This window comes from Vanacampus margaritifer, chromosome 3 (genome assembly GCF_051991255.1).
Source record: "Vanacampus margaritifer isolate UIUO_Vmar chromosome 3, RoL_Vmar_1.0, whole genome shotgun sequence".
NCBI classification, from domain to species: domain Eukaryota; kingdom Metazoa; phylum Chordata; class Actinopteri; order Syngnathiformes; family Syngnathidae; genus Vanacampus; species Vanacampus margaritifer.
In genome coordinates this window covers 5,095,189-5,113,217 of record NC_135434.1, presented here as the reverse complement: position 1 = coordinate 5,113,217, position 18,029 = coordinate 5,095,189, and the positions used below count along the sequence as shown (strand labels likewise).

General features: G+C 39.7%; 1 protein-coding gene across 2 annotated transcripts in view; it reads right to left on the bottom strand.

The window, feature by feature from the left end:
- Window positions 1-203: 203 nt before the first annotated feature.
- bmp1a (bone morphogenetic protein 1a) overlaps window positions 204-18,029 on the bottom strand; it is a 43,175-nt gene continuing 25,349 nt past the window's right edge. The window contains exons 7-20 of one of the 2 annotated variants that reach the window (XM_077560838.1): window positions 17,055-17,179; window positions 14,429-14,544; window positions 14,167-14,269; window positions 12,648-12,764; window positions 12,142-12,287; window positions 11,854-12,049; window positions 9,965-10,090; window positions 7,123-7,316; window positions 6,838-7,018; window positions 5,672-5,797; window positions 5,445-5,572; window positions 3,781-3,994; window positions 3,460-3,710; window positions 204-1,354 (exon numbers count right to left, since the gene is read on the bottom strand). In XM_077560838.1, coding sequence (XP_077416964.1) covers window positions 1,220-1,354; window positions 3,460-3,710; window positions 3,781-3,994; window positions 5,445-5,572; window positions 5,672-5,797; window positions 6,838-7,018; window positions 7,123-7,316; window positions 9,965-10,090; window positions 11,854-12,049; window positions 12,142-12,287; window positions 12,648-12,764; window positions 14,167-14,269; window positions 14,429-14,544; window positions 17,055-17,179 — 2,158 coding nt within the window. In that variant the 3' untranslated portion in view covers window positions 204-1,219. The remainder of the gene's footprint in view (window positions 1,355-3,459; window positions 3,711-3,780; window positions 3,995-5,444; window positions 5,573-5,671; window positions 5,798-6,837; window positions 7,019-7,122; window positions 7,317-9,964; window positions 10,091-11,853; window positions 12,050-12,141; window positions 12,288-12,647; window positions 12,765-14,166; window positions 14,270-14,428; window positions 14,545-17,054; window positions 17,180-18,029) is intronic. The other variant, XM_077560840.1, reaches the window with a different exon arrangement.

The following is an 18,029-nucleotide window of genomic DNA, read 5'->3' as shown; positions in this document are numbered from 1 at the left end:
GATTTGCTTGAACAATAATATATAATTCAACGACCAATATACATGAGAAGGCTACAGTAGTATTGTGTTGACCATTTACATTATTTACCGTCACAACTACAATAAATAAGCAGGCTCACTTGGTTTTTGAGAAATACTTCATTAAAGCATTAAAAAGGCATTTTTCTTTTTTTTTCTCCTGTAAAAGTGTAAAAAGACGGACACATAAGTCATCTCTTTATTACCCCACGTCACAGGGCACACACAACGTTCAAGTATGCCTGAGGAACTAAAATGGAGCAAGTGGGAAAAGAAAGAGAAAAAAGAAAAGAAACAAAAAACAATGTTGAATAAGAGAGATAAAATGCATTTAAAAATAAGTGAACTGGCATCGCATTTCACAAAAATTCATTTCATAGACGCTCAATGATTTTGGAACAATTCACTGTAAAGTGCTAACTGGTTTGAGCTGAGAAAAAAAACAAAACAAAGCACATGTTCCCTTACAAAGATCACACACACGCACACGCACACTTTACACATCATGGAGGTACAGTAATGACCAACCAGAAGACCATGGACCACATTTCATTGATTAGTCCTTTAATAAGAAAAACTGCCTTCTTATGTTCCTTTTGTTAACGCTAACAGTGAGTGCGGCCGTCGCGTCGCCCGTTACACATGATGACACTTGTTCCTCTCCCACAACATGGCCCGCATCTCCACAGTTCCTTCGTGATGATGATGATGATGATGATGATGATGAGGGTGGTCTGGTGCGGCGTGACAAGAGCAGAGATGGATCCGGCTGATGTCCGCCATTTCCTACTGGTCCTGAGAATCCACTGGTTTCCTTGTTGTGCCATGTTAGGAGGCACCTTTAAAAAAAAAAAAAAAAAAAAAAGTAACAAAAAAAAAAGAATGAACCAGAATGGGAGGAGGGGGGGTCAGGTCAATAAACTCCCCGCCTCCCCCGCCGCCGCCGCTGCTGTCCACCAAAGCCCAATTTCTAAAGGTCGTCAAAAGGTCAAAAGAAGCTGAATGGCTTTACTCCTCACAGTCTGCGGGGGGAGCCGGAGCCCCTGGGAGCTGAGGTGCGCTTGGCGGCGCTCTTGCGGCTGTTCTGGCGCGTCTGATTGGCGGTGGTGGCCGAAGGTTTCCGAGCGGTAGGCGGGAGCCTCCCTTTGGGGCCCCTCCGGGTGGCCCTCTGCCCCGCGCGGCCCCTTGCGGCCCCCACTCGTCACTTGCGCGCGTGCAGCGTGTCCTGGAACTTGGTGCTGGTGTAGCGCACGTGGAAGCCTTTCTTGTTGATGGTGTCGTCCGAGCGGAACTTGATCACGATGGAGTCGCCGGCCGAGTAGATCTCCTCGGGAGGCTTTGGGAAGCGGGACACGGACAAAAAAAAAAAAGACAGTCGTCATCTTGCAGCTCAAATCCAAAATGTCACTCTTGGGCAGAAACTGATGCCTAAACGTAGTTTAGGTCTTTTTATTGTAACAAATCAATCCTCAGTACTTTTACAAATTATTAACTAATATAAATTGTGTAAAATAGCTTGAAAGTGAATTATTTTTCTTTTTTTTAACCAAAACTAACTAAATAAAGTAAACGCACCCCCCCCAAAAAAAAAGTTTAAGTTTTTTAAAACTAAGAATGTTAAAAAAAAATAAAAAATAAATAACTGAAAGTACATTTAAAAAAAAAACTTCGAAGAATAATTATAGCAAAAATTACCTTTTTTTTTTTCATCTTTTTCAATTTCATACACAAGCTTTCCTTTTTCTTTTAAATGTATTAATTTTGGTATTACTGTACGGCTGTACAGAAGGAGTGGCAACATCATTTGTGAATTAAAATGTACTTTTATTACACGATACTTAATTTTAGTTTAGTTTTTTTCCCTCGACAAATACTGTTTTTTTTTTAAATAAATAAATAATAAAACTAATTTAAAAAAAAAATAAAAATACTGCAAAACGCAATTAAAAAAAAACTTTTAAAAAAGATGCTGTAAAAACAAATACATTGAATAAAAGTCAAATAAAATAAAAACTATAATTAAAAATCCAAAATTATAATTAACTTAATTTCCCCCTGTTCTTTCAAGTTATATTTATTGTTGAGCTTTGGCAGTTTAAAATAAATATTTATTTTTATTTTTATTTCATTTCATTTCAATATCAAGCCAAATAGTTGTTTCCACAATTGTTTCCACGCAAAGATGCACTTGTTGGTCTCTGAAGGCTAATGTAGGAATCTCGAGACAGTTAACTCTTTGACTGCCAGACGTTTTCAGAAAAGGGATGCCGTGGGTGCCAGCCGATTTAAACATTTTGACTGATCTTTCAAGGTCCACAGAAAAGTATGTGTTTGGACTATGGAAACACACATACTACCAAATGAAAGATTGGACTCTCATCTTTCATCAGAAAAAAAAGTTTGTTTCTACCTTATTCCGTTTTTGAGTAATCAACAATAGAAAATGGTTAGTTTCACCTCTGTTTTGAAAAAAAACGTCTTCTAACGTCTTTGGCACTCCTCCGTAGGATTTTACGAAACGTTATTTAACGTTTTTGGCAGTCAAAGAGTTAACGAGTCATGTAAGTCATGAACTAATATTAGAATACGACCCCTGAAGGAAAAAGCCCAAAGGAAAAGAAGAAGAATATACTGTAATGGCAAAACCTTTTTCTGGGAACAGCAACATACTAGCATCATGCTATAATTCTCGCTTTGAAGCAAGAATTCTGACTTTAAAGTCAAAACTCTGACTTTAAAGCGAGAATTCTGACTTTAAAGTCAAAACTCTGACTTTAACTCTTTGACTGCCAGACGTTTTCAGAAAAGGGATGCCGTGGGTGCCAGCCGATTTTAAGCATTTTGACTGATCTTTCAAGGTCCATAGAAAATTATGTGTTTGGACTATGGAAACACACATACTGCCAAAACAAGATTGGACTCTCATCTTCCATCAGAAAAAAAAAAGTTTGTTTCTACCTTATTCCGTTTTTGAGTAATCAACAATAGAAAATGGTTAGTTTCACCTGTTTTGAAAAAAAAAAACGTCTTTTAACGTCTTTGGCACTCCTCCATAGGATTTTACGAAACGTTATTTAACGTTTTTGGCAGTCAAAGAGTTAAAGCGAGAATTCTGACTTTTAAGTCAAAACTCTGACTTTAAAGCGAGAATTTTGACTTTAAAGTCAAAACTCTGACTTTAAAGTGAGAATTCTGACTTTAAAGTCAAAACTCTGACTTTAAAGCGAGAATTCTGACTTTAAAGTCAAAACTCTGACTTTAAAGTCAAAACTCTGACTTTAAAGCGAAAATTCTGACTTTAAAGTCAAAACTCTGACTTTAAAGCGAGAATTCTGACTTTAAAGTCAAAACTCTGACTTTAAAGCGAGAATTCTGACTTTAAAGTCAAAACTCTTGACTTTAAAGTGAGAATCCTGCCACACTTTTTTCCCTCTCTCTTACCCCCGAGCCACAGTAGCGTCCCAGGCGCGGCGACTTGGTGTCAGCCCCGTCAAAGAGCTCCATGTAGTCGTAGCCGCAGTCGGCCTCCTCCTCGATCTCGAAGGTCTGGAAGATGAGCTCCACGCCGTAGCCTTTCTCGGCCGAGATCACCCACTGGCAGTCGGAGGCTCCGGGGTAGTTGTTGTCCCCGAACTGGGCGTGGGAGAACAGGTCCTTGGTCTTGACCTCGGCCTTCAGGCGACCGCCGCACTCTGTGCAGACAAAAGTCAAGTTGCACTAACGAGCAGTCAAGACGACAAGTTGCAAAGAGGCCATTTCCACCTGCACTGTGGGTCGCCTCGAAACCTTTCTTCTGCACGGAGTTGTCGGAGAAAAAGCGGATGAAGAGTTTGTTGCCGCCGGACGTGATGGGCTGCGGCTTCTTTGTGCCGCAGAAGCGACCGAGACTTTGAGCTTTGCCGTCTTTGCCGTCGTAGATTTCGATGTGGTCGTAAGCGCACTCCAGATGAGCCTCCATGTCGACCTCGTTGAAAGTCTGCCGGGCAGGAAGGACGCTCGCGTTTACATGCACATCAAGTGACAGGCCACTTCATTAGGTACACACGCGCAACACAAAAGCTGTGTTCAAAATGTTGCCTTCATAAAGACAACAATACACATGATAGCATTTTACTGAGTCGCTTAATGAAGTAGTAGTAGAAGAAACAGTATTCTTCTTTGTTTGTATCTGCATGACAGTATAATACTGCCTCCTGGTGGCCAAGATGGGCACAGCGGATGATTTGAATTGCTGCGTTAAATCGTAATGCACAAATTGTTTCATTCTTTATGTTCTACTCAATTTAGAGCTGTCAAAGGATTACATTTTGTAATCAGATTAATCACATTTTAGAATTCTGACTGAAAAAATACTTTTTTTTTTTTTTTTTAAATCCCGCCAAATTTGAAGAGCACCGGTTATGTGTTAATTCTTTTGACATTTAATATTATGAGGGCGTCTTCAAATTTTTTTAATCCACTGCACACGCTCATCCTTTTCTTTTTCTAGTTAATTACTTGCATAATTTAAAATGGGGAAAAAAATGACCCCGATATTTTGACATGAACAAATATTCTAAATTTGACACGGCAACATTTATTAAAGGCTTTAATTTAATTCATGAAATTATGTTTATTGCTCAAACACAACCTGTGCTACGTTGCCATCCGCTGTCACGCTAAAGGCTAAACTATGGTCAATCTGCGCTACTTCATGATTAATGCTATCATTTAGTGATTAATTAATCAATTAACGCTTTTAACTTTGACAGCACTGATTTAATTATATTATTACTCAATATTTTTTATAATGCTTTAAAATATTATAGTGCATACATTGTTTTTTAAGCGCGAGGGGACCGGAGGATGAAACTGATTAATGACATTTTGATCCATTAAAAGAGAGAAAGATGATTTGTCATGAGAACGTTCGCATTTCAAGGCACCACTGTACCAAAAAACGACAAAAAAAAACTTCCCGCTCACATTCATATACTGTATATGGACAATTTAGTCAATTCAAAAGTTTTCTTTACAATCTGTAGCCCCTCGAGTCTAAACATGGCATTCTGATGAATATTGCAATATTGATTGCATATTAATTAACGCCACTTGCTGTCAAATGAATGACATCACAGTTGCTCAGGGCTCCTGTAACGACCAATCACGGATTAGCTTGTGAATATCACATGACCGAGACTCCGAAAACAGGTCAGAGTGTTGATTGGTCATTACCTGAGCACTGAGCAGTCATTTTCAGTCGACAGCAAGTGGCAAAATGGCCGCCGCCCCCCCCCCAAGATAGATCAAAACGGGTGCTTTAATTCATATTCCACAAACGTAATATTCATACGATATATTTTTCGGTTGACTTGGAAGAAAGTCGGAATGACAAGAAGAACATGCAAACGCTACACACTCCCGGAATCGAACCCCCAGCCACATACTATTTTGATGCGGTGTCCGGGCGTGGTGGTGAGCGCCCAAGTGCACGCCTTCTTGCTGGGGTATTTATCGGGCCAGTTGGGACTGGTGATGGTGCCGCTCACACTGGTCACTGTGTGGTCGCAGCCGGCTGCAAAATGGCCAAAAACAAAATGGTTACGTTCAAACATAAGTCAGTGCATGAGGATCTGCGTAGAAGAATGAAATCTTTTTTTTTTTTTTTTTTTACCCTCTTTGCAGTCATGCTTGTTCTCGTGCAGCACAAAGCCGCTCCTGCACTGGCAGCTGTAGCTTCCGAAGGTGTTGACGCATTCGTGCTGACAGCCGCCGTTCTCCTTGGAGCACTCGTCTTTGTCTGCGGACGCACAATGGCGGCCATTTTGATCACGGGTGGCAAACTCAAATTTGGCCCTCAACGCAAAAGCGTGCCCACGTTTTGCTAATAGCCATAAAAATAAATGTGATGTAATGAGATGATTAGGAGGGTTCTCACGCAGAACATATGAGTGTAATTAAATTGTAACTTTAGTCACACGCCTTCACTGCCAACAAACACAGTGCAGCTCAGCTTCTGGCTCGTGCACGTCATAGCTAGACAAAAGTTTTGGATAAAAAATTGTAATAATATATATAAATATAAAAACGTCTTTTGGAACTTGGTCATATTTAAAATAGAACGTATTTATATGTTTTTGGGAGCAAATAAGTTCACATCATTCACTGCCATTGACGGCTATATACGTCAAATATTCATTTGAATTATTTCTATTAGTTTAACATTTTTTTCCACTTTTGTTAACAAGAGTATGAAAACCTAGATATTTTTTTTATTGTACATTTAGAACAGATATAAAATTTGTGATTAATCGTGAGTTAACTCGTGAAGTCATGCAATTAATTACGATTAAAAAATGTAATCGCCCGACGCTCCTAATTTTTAATCATCTTTTCTTTTTTTAAATCGCGTCAGGCGGTTAATTTTTTTAAATTGTAATTAATCGCATGACTTCAATAGTTAACTCACGATTAATCATAAATTTTATATCTGTTCTAAATGTACAATAAAAAAAAATTCTAGGTTTTCATACGCTTGTTAACAAAAGTGGGAAAAAATGTTAAACTAATAGAAATAGTTCAAATGAATTTTTGACGCCAATAGCCGTCAATGGCAGTGAATGAGTTAAGTGTTTACCTTTTTGAACGATCGCTTCTACAGTATTCCTAGGGAATCACGATGTCCCATCTTTGGTGAATTATTTTAGACAAATAGTCCCCCACCCCACCCCCGCTTTTGCTTATTGATTATGCACTTATTTATTTTTGATGTTATACAGAAACCAGCTGGACAATCAGGTGGCTTTGAAAAAAGCAACAACTTGAGCTTGATGAACTCACCTGAGAAGAACTGCGCTTTAAATCCCTTTTTGGACACGGTGTTGTCAGACTTGAACTCAATGCGCATGTTGTTGTACTGAGAGGTGATGGCTTCGGGTTTCTCGGCGCCGCAGAACTTCCCGTGCAGCCTGGAATCCGCCGAGAGTCCGCTGCGCACCTCCACGTAGTCGTACTTGCAAACCTGAGCACGGATACGAAGCCGGATAAAGTCGCTGCCGCGCGACATACGGAGAGGACGACAGCAAGACGGGTGCGCTGACAAAAAGGAAAACAGAACAAACCCACCCAGCGCCGATACATAAGAACCCGAGTGCTCACGTCATTGCCCTCAGTCTCGAAGACGTCAAAGAGCAGAGTGATGCGGTACTGCGTGGGGGCCACCAGCTGCCAGATGCAGTTCTTGTTGGGCGGGTATTCCCGGGGCCAGCCGGGGCTGGTGATGGAGCCGTTCAGCTTGGTGATGAAGCCTCCGCATGCAGCTGCGCACCACAAAACGGAAAACGGGAGGAATTTGATACCAGGCGTGCCGCAAACGAGGCAAAATACCCGTTCCCGCATTCGACCGATGACTATCTGGCCTGTTGAGGGGGGTTTGAGGAACGCTCAGGATGAATTATGTAATGTAGCATTTTGCTACAACAACAGCTGCTACGCCTTAACTTGGCTATTCTTAGTTAACTCATTCGCTGCTATTGACGGTTATAAACGTCAAAAAAATCATTTGAACTATTTCTATTAGCGTAACATTTTTTTCTACTTTTGTTAACAAGAGTATGAAAACCTAGAATTGTTTTTATTGCACATTTAGAACAGACATAAAATTTGTGATTAATCAAGAGTTAACTATTGAAGTCATGCATTTAATTACGATAACAAAAAAATAATCGCCTGACGCCCCTAATTTTTAACTCTTTGACTGCCAAAAACGTTAAATAACGTTTAGTAAAATCCTATGGAGGAGTGCCAAAGACGTTAAAAGACGTTTGTTTCAAAACAGAGGCGAAACTAACCATTTTCTATTGTTGATTACTCAAAAACGGAATAAGGTAGAAACAAACTTTTTTTTCTGATGAAAGATGAGAGTCCAATCTTTCATTTGGTAGTATGTGTGTTTCCATAGTCCAAACACATAATTTTCTGTGGACCTTGAAAGATCAGTCAAAAGATCAGTGGCACCCACGGCATCCCTTTTCTGAAAACGTCTGGCAGTCAAAGAGTTAATAATCATCTCATCTGGTGATTACAATTTGTAATTATAATTAATCGCGTGACTTCACTAGTTAACTCACGATTAATCACAAATTTTATATCTGTTCTAAATGTACAATATATTTTTTTCTAGGTTTTCATACTCTTGTTAACAAAAGTGGATTTTTTTTTAAACTAATAGAAATAGTTCAAATGAATTTTTAACGTTTATAGCCGTCAATGGCAGTGAATGAGTTAATATGAATGCACAGTAGTGACTTTCAAGGTATATGTGGAAAAAAGACACAAAGCTATTTTGTTAGTTTGTTTGTAAGACAACACTTACACAATATATACACAACCAACAACCAACACAAATACAGTTGATATAATTACATTAGGGGTGTCAGGCAATTAAAATATTTTATCGTAATTAATCGCATGACTTCAATAGTTAACTCAAAATGAATCCAAAATTTTATATCTGTTCTAAAAGTACAATAAAAATGTCTTAGTCTTGTTAACATAAATGTTGAACTAATAGAAATATGGCTGCATCTTTTAGTCATTAATACACTAATTATAAAGTTTAAATTAAAAAGATGTACTTTACTGTAAAAAAAGGAATGTGATATTGATTTGTGTTGGTCATTTTTCTGCCACTAGATGGCATACTTGCATTCATAAGACGTTTGGTGACCGCTCAGCGTATTTTTCTTTTCATATCAAGAGCGATCTAATCTTTAACATGAAGTAACTTGTGAAATTGTGCTCATTTTTCAAATTGGAAAATACAAATTGGCCGCAGTCTACATAAATATATGCATCATTATTAAAAAAAAAAAAATTGTTTTGAGGTGGACGTATCTGCTGCGTTGCGACTGGAATTCCCCCAGTAAAGGCTTTCCAAGTAAGGTCATTAATTGCACGTTAAAAAAATTATTGGCGTTAAAGGAACTTTAAATTAACTCAAAATGAACGCACTCATTTTGACACCCCTAAATGATATACACGACATATTTATACAACTAATGGCTGTTAGACAACTGCAGTTGTTTGTTTAAACTTCCTTTTGCATGCAACGCAAGCACACTCTGATTTACCATTTATTATTGTTATTCATTTTAGTGCTATGAAAGTGTTTTGATGTTTTGAGTTGAGTTGTAATTTCTTCCATTACATTTTCATTAGTGCCTCACAAAGCCTGTAAAAATCGCCATTCCCGCAAACAGCACAAAAATCCCCCTAGATTTTCTCTTTGTTATATAAACGTTTGAACATATTTTATAAGGGTGGATTTAGATTCTTGGCTCTCAAATAACAGAATTGTGAAAAGCATTACAGAAAAAGAGAGTCAATAGAGTTTAAGAAGCGGTAATAGAAAAACAAGGCATGGAACGCGATATCTTCTGTGCATAAACACGAACCGAGATTTGCCAACAACGCATAAATGCACAGTTGGTACATACACAGCAGTTTGATGTCATCGAAACTGTCAACGTCAACACAGCCATATTGGAAATGCATCACTTGAAATGGAAATAGTCAAGAGAAATCAGATATAGGCATTAAATGGAATTACTTGGCGCTGCTGTGTAAATCCAAAACCTTTTTATCAAATCTTATTATGTAAAGTGATTGATAGAAGTGCAATAATACTATTAAGGATAATCATTTTGGAAATCTTTCTTAAAACTTTCGATTGCTTTCTTAAAAGCAATTTATGCTGTCCGTGTGAAAACGCACAAACTGCAATCTGCTGAAATATCCTGCTTTACTGAGTAAAATAAAAAAAAAAAGAAAGAAAAAGAATCAAGCTCTGGATTTAGATTCAAACCAGGCCACATGCTTCGGACGCGCACGTCCATTTCTGTCAAGTTGCGGGTTTTGGCGGCACTGCAAAGGTGAACATGAAATGCGAAAACATCATCCAACATACCCTCGCAGCTGCGCTTGTCAGCGGCCAGCTCGTACCCTGGGTCGCAGGCGCACTTGTAGCTGCCCAGCGTGTTGACACAGCGTTGCTCACAGCGACCGTTGTCCGGCTTGGAGCACTCATCCATCTCTGAAAGACAAAGATATGTTAGGACCCTTTTAGCGGGGCCCCCTGCTTCCATGGGGCTGGAGCAGACATCCTCCAAACAAGGAGGTTCACACAGAACAAAGTGAGCCCCCCCCCCCCCCCCCCAAAAAAAACTAAACTTTTTTTAGTGCTACATTTTTAATTAGAAAAAAAACATTAAATGTAATTAAATGGTTTTATAAAGTGCTCTGTAATTACTATACGTATTATAGTATTTGAGTGTTGGATGTGTGCCTTTAAGAGGCGTGGCCTAGTGAGTGAAGCCAATAACAAGTCTGTCGTCATGAGGTGCAGCTTACAGCAGTTTTTTTTTTTTTTTTTTTTTTGTGAGAGTTCTGATTTTCTATTTGTGTGTTTGTTCCGTGCAATAAAAAGTCCATCAGGCACTGCGGCTCACCTTGCCCACATATGAGGGCATTCCAGTACCACAATTGTTCCATTTGTCCTCACTTCACTTGTATTTGAAGCTGGCTTTGAGCCAAGATTAATACAGTTAAGGAAAATGAATGAAATAACGACAATTAAAAAAGAAAAATATTATGAATGCCAACATTAACGAAATAAATTAAAATTGAGGGTTTTAAAACAACTAACTGAAGTGAGATTTTTGACATTTTAATTTACAAAAATAACTAAAATTATATCAAAAATGTCCTGTTTTGGCCTTTGTCAATTCATTTAACAAATGAGATTTGGGGTTGATTTTAAATATATTTACTTCTGTACTTGTACGTTTCACATTGAAAACTTTTTAAAGCTAACTAACACAACTCAAAATGAAATCAAACCAAATATCATTAAAAATCCAGAACCATAATAATAATTCTGCTCGGAACTCAACTTTTGGTTTCCGAAACAATACAAAAAACGAGCAAGTGAAAGCTCTTCAAACATCAAGTCTCAAATATTTTAAAAGGAATCACAAATGATGCCAGCATGAGCTCATGCAGGACTTTAGCCAATCTCCTGAGACTGCAAGAATTCAAGGTTAAATAAAGTGTTAACATCCCTGATTAGCAGCTAGCATGAGATAGCCAATGCAGGGATGTGATTTGACCAAAGTGAAATTATCTGAAAATTTAGCCGGGGGGCCGCTGGCACCCAGCTAGGTCCAGGGCAGTGACCAGTGGGGGTGGGGGTGGGGGGGGGGGGGGGGCATGAACAAATAATTGTATCATGACCAAATGAAAAGTAACTCATATTAGAGCATACCACAAATGTCTTTGTTATAGCAGAAGATGTTATCTGTCGGAGTCATGTGCATACACAATGAACTACAAAAAAAACAAAAAAAAAAAAGATTTTTTTTGGGGGGGGGGGGGAGCGGAATTCTGCGAATTAGCGGAAAAATCACATCCCTGCCAATGATGTCAAATGATTGCATTGTGACACAATGTTGTCGTGAGAGATCATTAGGTTAAATGAACTCACTTTAGTGATATGGTGACAGTCAGAACAACGAAACGCTCTTTAACTACGACCACTGTCACCACACATATTTTTATTTCATTACTTCAAGGAGTCTGTTTGGTGGTGTGAGGTTCGATTTTTCTAATGTAAAACATGTGCTTTCCGTGGCTGTCTTAAAATATTGCTTGGACAGTAAATAAAGGCTTCACGACTTGCAAGAAATGAGTTTGACCTTTAAGGTTCCACTGTGATTTGGAATGATAATGCCAAACACATTACTTCTTAGATACACATGCTAAAATTCCCTCCAGCGTTCACAACCTTTCAACTCTGACCTTTGAAGAAGTTGGCTGCAAATCCGGCCTTGTTGACGGAGCCATCTGAAACAAATTTCATCCACAGCTGGTTGGAGCTGGTTTTGATGTCATCTGGTTTGTCATAGCCACAGAAGCGGCCCAGCAGGGGGCTGTTCTCCGAGTTTCCGTCACGCACCTCCAGGTAGTCGTATGCGCAACTGTCGTGTCTCTCGATCTGCGTAACACAAGGTTTGTTTTTGGGCCGGGGGGCGGTGGAGCAAATTTGGGAGAACGCATGCATGAGGGTTCGCCGGGGCGGGGCCTTACTTCAAAGGACTGGAAGGTCAGGCCTACATGGAAGCCCTGAGCTACAGTAACCTTCCATACGCATCCTTTGTTGGGCCTGTAGTCATCCGGGTAGTTGGGGGACTGGATCTGGCCACTGTCCTTCTTCACCTCCCCACCGCAGATGGCTGCACGTGACAGGAAGAAAAGAATCCAAACGGGCTTAATAGCAAAATGATTAACGTGTGCTTTAAGAAAATAAAACGTGTGCACGCTGATCGGATTTTCGCAATGTGGATTAGTGGAAATGCCTCACACACACACACACACACACACACACACACAAGCTTCTGCATGGCCTGGAAACAATAGAGCCGATTCTGACGGCTGGCCAAAATCTGATTAATGCAGCATAAAGTGGCTGACACATCAGCAGAACGGCTGCCAAAAAAGGAGGATATTAACTGCAGCTTGGAGGCGGATGTGTGAGTTCACTCAGCTGAGCGACATCGCCGACGCTGAGGCGCAGGGGTCGAGGACGGGCTTACCCTCATAAACGGCAGAGAAACCTTTTCCCACCCAGTTGCTGCTGCTGCGGAACTCGATCCACAGACGGCTGTCGGTGGAGATGATTGGCTCGGGCAGTTTGTCGCCGCAAAATCGGCCTGGATCACAAAGTGGGGGGGGGGGGAACAGGACTTTAAGTTTCATACAATTTGAGCTGAATTACATTACAAACTTAAGCCATTTTCACTGAAGCAACCCCCTTCGCTCCCGGTTGTTTTAATGAGTTTTGACTCATTTTGCAAGGTCCATAGAATATTGTGTTCTAGTGCTATAAAAATATGGACCTACCAAAAGAAAGATTAGAGTCCCTTCTTTCCGTTTTGCAGCAATTAGCATTAGAATATAGCAAAATGTCATCATTATTCACAAATCTGTTTAAAACTGTGGGGAAAACAGCTTTTTTCAACAGGGGCCCTGGTTGATCTCTTATGGCCGTTTTTTTTTGTAATAACTACCATTGCTTTCAGCGACCTCTTCATGTCAGAAGCTTTATCAAAGCCTTCTGTATGCTCTAGCAGAAAAAACAAAACAGAACATAAAAACGTATAAATACGTTTTTGGGAGTGAAGAACAAAGTATTTAAAACACTTTTGGGTTTGAATGAGTTAAAAGCAAACGTCGACCCAAAAACGTTCTTTACAATAACAGCCCCACTAGTTTAAACACGGTATTCTGATTAATGCTTTGTTTGTGAAATCTGATTTAAGCAGAAAAATCCACCCATTTGTATCCATCTTGGGGCGGCGGCCATTTTGCCACTTGCTGTCGACTGAGAATGACATCACAGTTGCTCAGGGCTCAGGTAACGACCAATCACGGCTCAGCTTCAGAAAACAGGAGATCCATGATTGGTTCAGCCGTTTTGGTTGGCCTTCAGGTGGATGGCTCGCCTTCGGAAAACAGGTGAGCCGTGATTGATCGACAGCAAGTGGCTAAAATGGCCGCACTCTGAGATGGATAAAAACAACTGCATTTTGCTGCTTAACTCATATTTCACAAACGCATTATTAATCAGAATGCTGTGTTTTGACTAGTGGGACATAGAAATATTATTGTAAGTTGTAAATAAAATTTTTTGGTTGACTTCCACTTTTACAGGGGCAAATGCAGCTACAATTGCCTCCAAAGCCAGAAACACAACAGGTTTTTTTCAGTACTGTGTCACTATCAATATTTTTTCCTTTGTCTCACTCGCTTTCTTTCAAATCAAAACCATTCCAGCGCTGTTTTTTTTCCCCACTGCTTGTGTTGCCAAAGTATATGTTCATGTGTGACATATTGTTTATACATAGGAAATGTGCTCCTAAAAATCCATATGGAAAATGTTTTGAGGTGAGTTTAGTTGTGATGTGATGCCAAATTAATAACGTCAGGCGTAGTTGGAGGCGAGTCATGTCAAAAGATTATTCTAGGTGGACTCCAAACAACATGTGACATCTGTAACATGAAAAAAAAAAAAAAAAGCGAATTCATGAAGCAGTTCAAATGAATGAAAATGACCTTTGAGGGGCGCCTTCCTCCAATACCCATCCCTGATTTCCACATGGTCATACCAGCACAGGTGACTCCTGTATAGATCCATGGAGGTGAAGTTCAGAATGATCTTTAAAAAAGCAAGAGAGGGCTGATTATTGACACTAAATGGGACAAAGGTCACACAGCGATAAAACCTTGGAAGAGAGACAGCGACGGCGCATAAACAGAGAGCAGTGTTTGTTTTAGAGCCTCGCACGGCCGACTTGGCCTTTTAACACGCGCTCACCTTTTCTCCCGGCGTGACGGATATTCTCCAGATGCAGTGCATGTAGGCCGAGTAGCCGTTGGGGAATCCCGGAGAGGAAAAATTCCCGTTGCTATCCTGTAGACTGTCCCCACATCCTGTCCGCAGAGACAAACACACAAAAGGACAAGTTAATGTCATGTGGGACAGCAAATGGCTCGCAGGTTGAAACACACATCAGCCGCGACTTCAAACGTTACAGGCATTGCACGTTTAAATTATGACACCAACGAGTGACGCGTGGGGAGGTTAGACCAAACGACACATTTTCTGAGCCAAACAGAATTGTCGTATTTGCCGCTGAATTAGTAGCCTGTCATAAAAAAAAACAAATAGGTATTTTTCTTCGGACCTGATTTTGAAGCAGATCTGTAAGCAACACTTTTGAGAATTTTTTAACGTCCTTATATGTGACATCGTCCACGTTTGGCTTTGGTTTGGAGCAAAAGTTTGAGAAGAAATCTTAATTTAGTGTTTCCTACAGTCTTTTGACTCAAATTAAATAAAGTTTAGCCATAATTTAGTCATCTGTTTGTATTTTAGTTTTAATCCAATTTTAGTCGACTAAATTGGCAATTTAGTTTGTTTTCCTTCAGCATACATTTCAACTTTTATCCAGAAAATGACAACACACCTACCGTATTTGTAACTGTAGTTTAACACGCACGACACATTTAACAATGAACTGACAATAATATGCCGTCTCATAATTTAGTTTTCACCCAAGTAAAAAAATAGTGCATAATTGCTTGAGATTAATTCTTACAGCTGCACAACGCATGCAAACAAACGTGTTTGAACATTAAATAAAGTGCCGTGAAAAACTCAACAGTTTCTGAGCGGTTCTTTTCTCCCACCCGCGTTTCATTCCTCCTGATTAGATTGTGTGAATTTCCGTCACTGTGTTGTTTTCATTTTTAGTCAATTTTAGTTGTCGTTATCGTCTAAATGAATGGCTTTCATTTTAGTTTTTCGTCAGAATTTTTTTTTTTTTCGGGACAAAAATTTGATGAACATTTTTCTTCGACGAAGTTATCATTAGAAGTGAGGAGGAAGACAAAATACTTAAGCATGTGATTTAAGAATAGGCAATAATTATTATTTTATCTCAGAGAAAATGTTGTTATTCGGCTTTTATGAGACATTTGGGTGTCCCTGAAAATCTCAGGGCTACAGGAAATTGCTTGTGTTTGCCTAATAGCAAAATATATAATATTAATAATAATATTGGCAAAATATTTACTCCACAAACTTTAAATAATCCATCAGTCTGACTATGGAAAAATGATCATGCATATTAAAAATGTCTAAAAAGATAGACAGAAACAGGCACTTGCCAATTACAAGACTCCTCAACCGGGTTAAAGTGGGATTGCGCAATCGGAGGTGAGGCTCCGCCTCCCCTACATCCCTGAGAACATTTAATCGGTTAAAAAAAAAGCACCGCTTTTATTGTCGAACGTGTGGTGATGCGGCCCAGTCCAGACGATGAGCTCACAAATGAGACACTCTCTCAAAGGCGTCCTCTGAAAATAAACCTGGCCCTCTATAAATAATCCGGCTCTCCAGAGGATGCGATACATTATGTACGCGATGCACTTGCTTAACTGGCAAAATTAAGCATAAAGGCGCCGGGAGGGAACAAGGGAAGGCCGAGGATGTGTTTAATGAGGTGAAATTACGGAGCGTAGATTTGTGTCTTGCGTTGGGAGACGCCTTCGTTATTGCCCCTCTTGTTATTTGAACTGTTTCACGTAGCAGGAGAAATTAAAATCTCTCCCCAACTGTAGCTCAATAGGGTGTAAATGGAAAACAAGGAAGCCCTTAGCGATGAGTTGTGGGTAATAATGGGAAATGGTTAAAAAACACTCGGGGGGGGGGGGGGGGGGGCTCATGTAGGGGATGACAAACATTTCCAGGAATGGAGCTTGAATGGGAGATTCGTGGCTTGTGGAAGTTTTTTTTGTTGGTTTCCAGGAAAAACATGGCTCCTGCCACATCACAGGGGGGGGTTTCTTCCTTCCAAGACCGTCATTGAGGGAGATGACGTCAGGCGAATGCAGATGTATATACTGAACACTCATCTGTATATATATAGGTCCTGTTTAAGGTTCAAACCGCCAGCTCAAGCCTTGCGTAAAGCCTGGCCAGCTGGTTTGACTTTACAAGCCGTCGCCATCGTTGTTTGACAGCTCAGCTATCCTGACCTGACCTATAATTAACTGCATGACATCAAATCTGTTCCTGATGTACGAACGTTAGCGCAATCGATTCTGTTTACGTCACACAGTGTACACAAAGCGCTTCACAAAGGCGGCCAGCTTATGTAAGTAACCCTCCTCGCCGTGTAGCGGTTTATTTTGTTAACCATGACCATCGTGTATCTGTGATGACTTCCTGTTTACACTCCTCTCCACTCGGGAGTCCGGGATGCCGTAAGCCGAGCAGCCGCGCCACATCAATAAGTAGAAGACGGGCTATTCCCACCCAGTCGGAGATGCGTTGAGGGAAAGCGGGACAAAAACTGCAGATCTCTCACACATGTGCAAAAATAGACAAGAGGGGGAGGAGCCCGGAGCAGACGGGTGATCTGCCATTTTGGTCTTACTGGAGCATTTGTAGAGTTTGCGTGCCTGTGCGATATCCCCTTTGCTCAGTCTGGTTCTCTGGCCAATGGGCGGTCGCACGCCATTCACATCGTAGCGCGGCAGGATGGTGTCCAGGAAGATGCCCCTGCGATGCACAGAAGAGGGAGACGGACGTTAGTGCCGCATGACCCTTGGGAGCCCGTTCCGACAAGAATGCAGGATTTGGGATGAAAACTAAAACTTGTCTCTGGTGGTTTACGAATGACTGAAAACAATGTGCACTGAATATAATGCGCGAGGCCTGCTCAAAAATGCTTGATTTTAATCCAGTTTCAACATAAGAGGGTTTAACTACTACCAAATTGTTGTGTGAACCCGATGACCCCGACGCCACTATTTATGGGATCTGTGTCTTTAAAACAAGGGTCACCAACATGTTGCCCGTGGACGCCACAGGTCCTGTTTTTTGGAGTAATTTTTTTGGGGGGGCTTTGTTTTTGTTTAATATTTCTATTTTGTGAAATTATTTTTGTTCTGTTTAAAAAAAAGTTTTTTTTGTTGTGTAATATTTCATGATTTTTTGACTTTTCTTCTTAGATTTTTTTGAAAATGTTGCTTTTCTTTATATATATATATATATATATATATATATGGGCTTTGTTTTTGTTTGATATTTTGATTTTCTGTTTTGTGAAATTATTTTTGTTCTGTTTAAAAAACAAACAAAAAAAATTTTTTTTTTGTTGTGTAATATTTCATAATTTTTTGACTTTTCTTCTCTGATTTTTTGGAAAATGTTGCTTTTCTTTATATATATATATATATATATATATATATATATATATATATATATATATATATATGGGCTTTGTTTTTGTTTGATATTTTGATTTTCTGTTTTATGGAATATTTGCTTGCTTATTTTTAAATACTTTTTTTCATTTTTCTTTTTATGTTTCATGATTTTGTGGAACACTTTTTTTCTTTGATTTTGG